At 40.6% G+C, this 10,231-nt stretch overlaps 1 protein-coding gene and 1 long non-coding RNA gene across 2 annotated transcripts; one reads left to right on the top strand and one right to left on the bottom strand.

Annotated features, from left to right (window-relative positions):
• Positions 1-803: 803 nt before the first annotated feature.
• LOC141598264 (uncharacterized) lies at positions 804-2,218 on the top strand. The gene is made up of 3 exons (XR_012523381.1): positions 804-845; positions 1,566-1,607; positions 2,044-2,218. It is a non-coding gene; the product is annotated as an uncharacterized LOC141598264 (long non-coding RNA).
• Positions 2,219-9,386: 7,168 nt separating this feature from the next.
• LOC141601540 (uncharacterized) lies at positions 9,387-10,007 on the bottom strand. The gene is made up of 2 exons (XM_074421833.1): positions 9,894-10,007; positions 9,387-9,620 (listed from the first exon to the last, which is right to left on the bottom strand). The coding sequence occupies exons 1-2, from the start codon at positions 10,005-10,007 to the stop codon at positions 9,387-9,389; spliced, it is 348 nt and encodes a 115-aa protein (XP_074277934.1).
• Positions 10,008-10,231: the final 224 nt, after the last annotated feature.

The following is a 10,231-nucleotide window of genomic DNA, read 5'->3' on the forward strand; positions in this document are numbered from 1 at the left end:
GAGAGAGAGAGAGAGAAGAGAACAACTAAGGCCATTATATCATATTAAGTCCATAAGTCTTAATGTGGGCTGTTGGATCAAGCAAACCAATGGCCAAGATTGCACAGAAAAGGCGCAGTAAAACCCCACTCAACTTATATTTTAGATTTACCTCTCTCCTCTTACCCACTAACCCATGCATGCTATACTGTTATGTCCATCAGTCTGTCATCATTTCCCTCCTCATTTTCCACATAATTCAAAACAACTTGCGGTCTTTTTCCCTCTATTTCTGTCCTTTCGTCTTCCTTTTTCTTTATTGACATTGCTGATAACTCCATTTTCATCACTACCAATTAATTCCAACTCAACAGACGTCATTTTCATCGTTACCAATTAATTCCAACTCAACAGACGCCATTTTCATCACTACCAATTAATTCCAACTCGCCTGCAAACTCGCCTGTCTCCATTGTTTTATAAGGTATTTTTTCCATTCCTTATTTAGTGATTTGTACTTTGTTTTTTGTTAATTATTGCCTTTGTTAAACTATCATAAAAAGAGTTCATTTGATTTTTCAATTTTCAATTATGGGTTTCCTGATGTTGATTTGTTCAATTGTTAATTATGGTTGTGCAGATCAAATACGAGTTCATTTGATAATTAACAATGGTTTTTGCCAAGAAAAATGCCAAGAAAACTTCCAAGAAATCTGAATCAAAGGTAAAAAAATCTCGTCTTGTTGGTATAACTCTTATAGAATGATGTATAACTTCAATTAAACATATGCATAATTTTAATCCCAATTGTTTGTCATCTATAAATGGATGTTGTAGAAAGTATTGACAAGGGACTTGATATCCAGGTTAAAAGTTTTGACTTTTATTTATTTGCAGTCAGTCGTTGTATAACTCTTTCTACGTTTTGAATAACTTTAGTACTCAATATGTATAACTCTGGTTACTAGATGTATAACTCTGGTTACTAGATGTATAGCTCTTCTGATTCTGTGACCAACTCTTCTCTCATAATGTAAAACTCTAATTGTTATATGTATAACTCTACTTCTATTTAGTTTTTATGCCTAGTGTTATACAAGATATGCCTAGAGTTATACATTTTATACCTGGAGTTATACAATATATACCTAGAGTTATACAGTATATGCCTAAAGTTATACAATATATACTTTGGAGTTATACATTAGATGCCTGGAGTTATACCTAGAGTTATACCTGGAGTTATTCCTGGAGTTATACATTATACTGTATATGCTTACAGTTATACATTTTATGGTTAGAGTTATACATTCTATGGCTAGAATTATACATTATATAACTTTAGTTTTCAGAATGTCTAACTTTTGTTATTATATGTATAACTCTACTGTTATTCTGTATAGCTAACTTTCCTGAATATCTCTTCTTTTGAATGGTGAAAAGAATTTTGGATTTTATAGAATTTTGGTTGAAAAGAAGAGATGACAAACCATTCAAAATTCTTTTTTATATGACTCTTATAGCATTATGTATAACTTCAACTAAATATATGCATAATCTGAATCCATATTGTTTGTCACCTACAGATGGATGATGTACCAAGTACTGACAAGGGAGCTGATTCCAAGGTTAAAAGTTTGACTTTTGTTATAACTGCAGTCATTTGTTGTATAACTCTGATTACATGTTGAATAACTTCTACTGTCATAATGTATAACTCGAGTTATACAATATATGCCTAGAATTGTACATTTTATACCTGGAGTTATACAATATATACCTAGAGTTATACAGTATATGCCTAGAGTTATACAGTATATACTTGGAGTTATACATTTTATTAATAGAGTTATACATTCTATGGCTAGAGTTACACATTATATAACTTTAGTTTCGGATTGTCTAACTTTTGTTATTATATGTATAACTCTACTGTTATTCTGTATAACTCTCCTGGTTATATCTTCTTTTGAATGGTGAAAAGAATTTTGGATTTTACAGAAATTTAATTTTACAGAATTTTGGTTATACATAATCGGAATCCCTATTGTTTGTCACCTACAGATGGATGATGTACCAAGTACTGAGAAGGGACCTGATTCCAAGGTTCAAAGTTTGACTTTTTTTATAACTGCAGTCATTTGTTGTATAACTCTGATTACATTTTGAATAACTTCTGCTGTCAGAATGTATAACTCTTGATATTTTCTGACTAACTCTACTATCAGAATGTATAACTTTACTTATATTTTGTATAACTCTGACTATTTATTGTATAACTTTAATTCACAGTATGTCTATTTCTTTGTTGCAAATATCTCTATTTGCAACTACAATATGTCTAATTTTGTGTGTTGTCCGTGTTTTTCCCCAGATGGTTGAGGCCAAGCCAAGGGTAAAGAGGGTGCATGAAATCATGGTTTCGTGTCGACCTCAAAGGCTTGTCTCTCTCATTGAAAAGCTTAATGAGGATCAGGTGTCCGCTGTTAAGAAAATTGGATTTGGTGGCCTTTTGGAGCTTAAGATTAGCAGCTTCCCACTTGCACACGTTAGCCTATTCTTGGAGTCCTTCTATGATGGGTCATATGTGTTCAGGGCTTCTCGGAAGAAGGAGTTTATGATCATTAAGCATGACGTGCATGACTGTTTTTTGATACCTTTTGGACCCAACCGTCTCCCGTTGGTACCTACTGGTTCGCAGAAGGGGTCCAACGATCCCGAAAATACGGAGCTGAAGGAAAAATGGCGGCAAGCTTATGGGGTGGAGAAATCAAAAAGTTCAATATGTTTAGGGAAAGGTCACAAGGAACTTATGGAGTACGAGGAGGCGGACGATCATTTTTGCCGGCTATTTGTTTTGTTCTCTATGTCTTCATTCCTCGCACCTACCCCCAACAACGGGATATATTTGAAGCTTTTAAGGGCTGTAGAAGACCCTAAAGCCATTCCGCATTTTGACTGGTGCTCTTATATTTTGGAAATTATAGTGAAAGCGGGGACAGACTGTAAAAAGGGGTTAACGATGTTGGGTGGCTATATCCCCTTCCTCATGATAAGCTACTTTGAGCGATATGATTACAAGGGTATGCCGTGCCTCCACGATCTACTTTTGATTAAGCATTAGGATGAAACTTCGTTTGTATATAGGGTAAAATTTGAGGTGGCTCAAGGGGGATTGGGTACTTTAACTTTGTCTAAGACAAGGTATCCGAGGTGCCTTCAAGATCCCTCTTATATTAGGAGTTTGGACAGTATCAGCCTCAGCGACCCTCGTGAACCCAAACTACTATTGCTATCAGCCCCCCCACCCCCTCTCTCCTGCTCAACTTCTGAGAAGAAATTCATTCAGATCGAACTACCAGCAGGTGTCGAGGATGACCAGGAATTGAAAGCTAGGGCTGTCGATGTAAGTTCAAACTATTATATATTCTGCAGATTGATTCTGTTTCAGCTGAACGTACCCATCTATTATAATATAACTAACTTACTTACTTTTTCAATGCAGCGTACTCACAAGCTTTATCTACATATGCAAAGGAACGCTATTGTGTTCTATTCATGGTACGCAGATGTAACCGCAAGGATCAAAGCTGTAACTAGTGATCCGACGGGCCTAAATCCTAGTCAGGCCTCTCAAGAATTCTTTGAGGGTGAAAAGATTCAAAAGTACGTCATTTGACAGCGAGCAGTTGCGAAAGGTGAAGGTTTCTGTTAGTAACGCTCCTGCATTTGGAGAGGTAGTTAGTGAGTCCCCCAAAAAAATGACGGAATCGATGCATCTACGCGTCAAATAAGTGAAGTTATGTCTAGTCTCGCCAATGATGAGGGTGGCAGGGGTGGTAACCCTTGTGTTGAGCCGCGTGGAGAGTCGGACAAAGCTGATGTTCCAACAAAATCAGTTGCAGTTTCATGGTCAAAGATTATAGAGGAACTGTGAGGTGATACAGTAGTTTCTAATCCGTTGTCAGATGCTAGCCCAGGGTTAGTGGATCAAGTTGTGTGCACCCCCGTCCAAACTATCAGAGAGCTGTTGTTGGAGGCGAAGTACACCGTGGAGCAAATTGACCAAGCTTACGGACGGTCAGAGGATGCCGAAATTCGACTCGGGGTAGGTGATGAGGTGCATGAGCAAGTTCATGGGGAGGGATTGAAAGAAAATGTTGAAAGATTATCAGACAATCAACCGTCAGATAAGGAGATGGAAAAATCTACGGTCCCATCATTGCCAATGGATACACAAGAATTGATGGAGTGTATGTTTTCTACTGCTGAAATCAAGGAAGCTTTATGTGGACTTCCAGCGGACGGGAGTGGTCCTGGTGGCGAGGTAAGTTTGTTAATTTGCGCTAAATACTTGTTATACATTCGTTTTTTTTAATTGGTCGTGTATAACTCTAAGTAGATAAAGTATAACTTTGTTGAAACTTATGATGAGGCCTTGTAACTGTAGTGCCTCTTTTTATAACTTTATCTTTCAATCTGTACAACTGCAATGGCCGTTTGGTACAACTCTTAACCATATGTGTATAACTCTAACTCAAATATGTATAACTCTTATAGCATATTTGTAATACTCCACACATGTGTATAACTCTTGCCCTTCTATGTATAACTGTAATTCATTATTTCTGTAACTCTGTGACCTCTTTGTATCACTTTTAGAGTTATACATGTAACTTTTTTGATACAAAAGCATGGTGTTTAATTTTATTATTTTTCATTCAGGCCACTGTACTAAAGGATGTAATTGAGAATGTTGAACAACATTCTAACAACGGGGGTGAAAACGTAGTTGTTGTCGATGGTGCGGAGGTCACCCTGGGGGATCCTTCAACGGAATGGAGTGGAAATCAAATCCCTCTAACTTTCATGAGCACGACAAATGTGAATGAGGCATTGGCCGGGGTTGATGAGCGAACGATTAGTGCGGCCAAAGAAGGTGCGGTAGTTGAAATCGCTGGTGTTAGGGTTGAGCTGGTTGCACCACCCCCCCTATTTATGTGCCGCGATGTGACATGATCCACCATCATTTCTTACTGCATTCAACTGTCCCCCTTCCGTGTATGGACATTGTACCTGAGAACCTAGGTTGTTCTGAGGATTGCGGGGCACCGAACCCGACCAAAGACGTATGCTCACGATTCTTTGCGATTTAACAAGGAACGTTTCAGGACGGTATTCAGGGTGAGGAAGGATGTAATGGATTATGTCTTTGATCAATTCCACGACCATAATAAAGAGTAAGTAAAAGATAAGTTTTACCTATATTTCAATACGACAGTGAAACAGGTCATGAGCAACACTTGCTGCGTGTCTCATTTTGCTAATCCTTTGTAGGGAACAATTGGTCAAATATAACACCCCAAATTGCATAACGCGTATTGATCTCCAGACGTTGATGCCCGGGTCTCAGATTATGGACAATGTCATCGACTGCTGGTCTGTACTACTCAATCAGCTTACGCACGCGAACACCGCAGCTGTTGCAAGTTCGCGCTGTTTCTTTGGCCTAGGTCACGCTGTAAGTGTGCTCGAACTCCGCAAGTTATTTTGTGACAAAATGTACGTAATTTGTGATATAAGCTGCCATCCCCCGTCTATCATTTTTATAGGACCTAGCAATTGCAATTTGGCAAGGCAGGAAAAAAAACTTGGTTGTTGATCATTCTGAAGGCTTTTGTGCCTCGTGGGACATGTGGCAAGAGTCGTGTTCTAGTCCATTCCAACTGGACTCTGATATGGTGAGCTCAGATATCAATATAGAGACATTTCCATACTGGAGTTATACATTATTTGCCTAGAGTTATACAGTATATGCTTAGAGTTATACAATATATACTTTGGAGTTATACATTAGATGCCTGGAGTTATACCTAGAGTTATACCTGGAGTTATTCCTGGAGTTATACACTATACTGTATATGCTTACAGTTATACATTATATGGCTAGAGTTATACATTCTATGGCTAGAGTTATACATTATATAACTTTAGTTTTCAGAATGGCTAGAGTTATACATTCTATGGCTAGAGTTATACATTATTTGCCTAGAGTTATACAGTATATGCTTAGAGTTTTGATGAGTGACTAACTTCACTCCATAACTCTAGGCATAGAATGTATAACTCACTGCACATAATGTGCAACTGTAAGCATATGCCTAGAGTTATACAGTATATGCTTACAGTTATACATTATGTGCAGTGAGTTATACATTCTATGGTTAGAGTTATACATTCTATGCCTAGAGTTATGGAGTGAAGTTAGTCACTCATCAAAACCTTGAGCATATATTGTACAACTCTAGACATATAATGTATAACTCTAACCATAGAATGTATAATTCCAATTATGCACAATATGTATACCTCTAAGCTTCTAATTATGTTTTATAACTCTTAGACTTTTGGTGCATGTTTGTAGGTTTTCGTCCGTAAGCTTAATCGGCGATCAAGATCACTACTCTTGCATTTGCATAAATTTCCTCTCTGAGCAGATCGAGTACCTTGATAATCGTTCTTACGAGGACGATCTTCTGAAATCACCATATGGAGGGATTGCGCGTATTACTGTAAGACTTATAAAACTGGTGACTAGATTAATTTTCAGCTCCATTGTTTTGTTAATTGGTCTTCCCTTTTTAAACGCCTTGCCTAACTTTTGCCAGACTGATGCGATGGGAAAGTATATGGTCTACAAAGGGCTCGACAAAGGGAAGAAAGTTGATGGGTTTCCTTTTGTAAACATTAAATTCAACTGGCAGGGAGCAGGGTATACTGACAATGAATGTGGTCTTTACGTCATGGTTCATATGTTGTTGTACCGTGGAGAGCCATTCGAGTGTACCATAGGGACAAAGGACAGCAATGACCTCATGCGATTGGAAGTTGCTTCCACCCTTGTCCTCGGTGACATTAACGTGGATAGGGAAGCTGTGTTATCTAGGGTAACAGCTTTTAAGGAGGTTAAAGACCATGAAATGGAGGAGCTGCGTGAGGCACAGAGGTTAGCCGGCAACACAAGTGGAAGGAAGAGAGGTGCCGGAGTTTCCGGAGAGAACAATTCTGCTAAACGCCCTTGCTCCAAAGTCAGTTCAACCTATCGGACTCCACCTTCCCAAGAAGCCCTGGGTCGGACGCCGTCTAGTCGGGCCCTCTCAGCGGTCAATAGCCGCTCCCGGGGTAAGGGCGATGGCCTTGGTTGCTGTAACACCCCCATTTATTTAAGGGCCTGAACTAGGACTCCTCAGATAAAGAAGGGTGTTACCATCTCGGAAACCCGAGGCAGTAGATAACAAAGGGAAAGATAAACAGTACTTTAAATTAAAAGTTTATAAATGTTTACAACTGAAATGGAACATGTCTTAAACTGGAAGTAAAGTCTGATAACTAAACAGAAATAAAAGTGGGCTAGCTCTAAGTCAGGTGATCCATGCTCTCTCCCCTGCCAGCTCCCAATGTCTTAACAACCTGTCAATCTGCTCCCTAATAAATGGATCATCACAGGCATACACGAATACACAGGGTCAACCGCGAGGTTGAGTAGGTAATACGATATATATAAAGAATGCAATGATATGTTCCTCCAAGTCCATCTCCATCACACACATCCCCGGAACGCCCAGCCATACCGATCCCCGGCAGACTATATCAATCGACCGTCGTCGATATACCGCTCTAGGCGAGGTCACAGGGCAAGTCTGCAGAACCCGCCCTGGGCCTTAATCACAATAATCTCATCTCCTCCAACTCCAACTCCGATGCATATGAAATGTATGAGACGTATGAAACAATGATGCTCAACGAGATAAATAAGATAAACAGATATGTCATATAATCACCGAACATGCCAACTCTTTATAATCGTAAGAACTCAATCAGTGTATTCCCCTACCTCGATCTTTTGAGTCAAATAGTCGGGTGCTCAGTAATATTCCACAACAAATTCGCCCTCTGAAAGATAAATAAATGATAAACAATTACTTAAACTATTCCCGTTCCCAAAATAGAAAGTTACTAAAAATAGAAACATCTTAAAATGGAAAGTTTCCTTAAATGGAAACTTCCCCGATATAGTAGTTTTCCCTTTTAACCAACCCGACTAAAATCCCGTCTCTAACTATTTAAATAACTCGGAAATTAAATTAAATAACTAATACGATAAATAAAAGATTAAACGAATTATACGATTAAGAAAACCGAAACAAACATTTTACAATCCTAACAACCCGACTCCCACAACCCGTGACTTCACACTCGCCCAAACCCCTCACGCGCCGCCTGAACCACCACGACAACCACCAGGCGTGTTCCCCAATTCAACCCAACCACCAACAACCGACCCCAACCTGGTCGATCATCGCCGGCTGAGTCGAAGTCGAACAGGGTCGCCAACGACACGACACACCGCCTAGCAGGGGTTGCCGCCACCAACAGCCCCCCTTTGCAACCCTATAGCCACCACCGTCGTCAACATCCTCCTATGCTACCACCACCACTCTGCTCGCCGTCAAACCAAGCACACAGACGCCGTGGCGCCGCCGTTTCAACCTCCCCCGAGTCCACGGTGGCGCCACCCCAATCCTAATCACCAAAACCCGCCTGAAAACCCCTGTTTAAACCCGTTTGATTGTCTCTGTTGACAATGCCTCCTGCCGCCATTTCCACCGCCTAAAACCTACCTAACCGCCACCACTAGGGGCGACTCAAACCACCCAATACCAATTCCCCGACACCAACCACCCTTATCACCTTCCTGCGACACACGGTGACAACAACCACAACCCGACAAACTAAAAAAAAAAGAAAAGAAAAGGTGACTGCTTACCTAAACCACCACGTAAACCACCACCAAGGCCGCCTCACAGCGTCGACAACCACCCTATACTCTTCCTTGCTGCGCCGTCAATACCCACACTCACTCTCTCTCTCTCTCTATTTGCGTGAAGGTTGAGATTTGTGCCGCTGAAATGAGGGAGGCGGGTGAGGGAGTAGAGTTTTGTAGTGTTAGGGTAAAATTAGGTTAAAATTAGGTTAGATGGTAAATGGGTCATGGGTAAACGTGCCTGGGTAAATGGGTAAGTGTCATGGGTCAGCGTGGTTGGTAAAAGGACTAGACTTCGTTCAGTTAAACCCGTCTCAACAAGTTTACGAATAACTCGATCTTACGATATCAATACGACTAAACAATTAACTCGACTCAAATAGTAATATAAAATACGGAGTATTACAGTCTTCCCCCCTTAAAAATGAACTTCGCCCCGAAGTTCGCTCATCTATCAAACCTCCAAGCATCACCGTGGGTACCAAAACAGATTTTCTAGTATAAGAACTCATGAACTTAGGCCCATAAAACAAAATGTTACATTCTACCCTCCTAAAAAGAAAGTTACGTCCCGGAACTTACCTTATGCAAACAGGTGTGGATAGCTTTCCCTCATGGAAGCCTCAGTCTCCCATGTAGCTTCATCAACATTGTGGTTAGTCCACAAGACTTTCACCAAAGCTGTCTCTAAATTCCTGGTCTTCCTCACTTTCCTGTCCAAAATCTCCTTAGTTGTCTCCAGATAGGACAACTGCTCATCCACCTCGATCACCTCAGGACTCAACACATGTGATGGATCGCTCAAGTACCTCCGCAACTGGGAAACATGAAAGGCATTGTGAACTCTGGCTAACGCTGGTGGCAAAGCTAAACGGTATGCCACCTCTCCAACTCTGTCCAAAATCTCATAAGGTCCGATGAATTTCTGACTCAGCTTCCCTCGCTTCCCGAACCTCATAACTCCCTTCATCGGCGATACTTTGAGTAGTACCTTCTCTCCCACCTCGAAAGAAATGTCACTTCTCCTAGTGTCAGCATAGCTCTTTCGTCACGTCCGGGAAGCTCTCATCTTTTGCCTAATAATCTGTACCTGTTCAACCATCTCCTGAATCATCTCTGGCCCCAAAACGACAGCGTCAGAATGATCATCCCAACACACAGGACTCCTGCATTTCCTACAATAGAGTGCCTCGAAGGGTGCCATCCCAATGCTAGCGTGATAACTGTTATTGTAAGAAAACTCGATCAACCCCAGTCTGTCCTCCCAAGATCCGCCAAACTCTAGAACACAAGCTCTCAACATATCCTCGAGGGTCTGAATAGTCCTCTTTGTCTAACCGTCAGTAGCAGGATGAAAAGCGGTGCTCATCTTCAGTTGAGTACCCATCAATGACTGCAATTCCTGCCAGAACTTGGATAGGAACCTGG

The sequence above is a fragment of the Silene latifolia genome, chromosome 9 (genome assembly GCF_048544455.1).
Source record: "Silene latifolia isolate original U9 population chromosome 9, ASM4854445v1, whole genome shotgun sequence".
In the NCBI taxonomy this organism is placed as follows: Eukaryota; Viridiplantae; Streptophyta; class Magnoliopsida; order Caryophyllales; family Caryophyllaceae; genus Silene; species Silene latifolia.

What these genes read in the sequence shown, in the direction of transcription:
- LOC141601540 (XM_074421833.1), bottom strand. Translation starts at nt 10,007, where the DNA reads ATGGCACCCTTCGAGGCACTCTATTGTAGGAAATGCAGGAGTCCTGTG. An exon ending in TTCAGGAGATGGTTGAACAG is followed by an intron (nt 9,621 to 9,893) that starts GTACAGATTATT and finishes CATGTTTCCCAG; the next exon opens with TTGCGGAGGTACTTGAGCGA.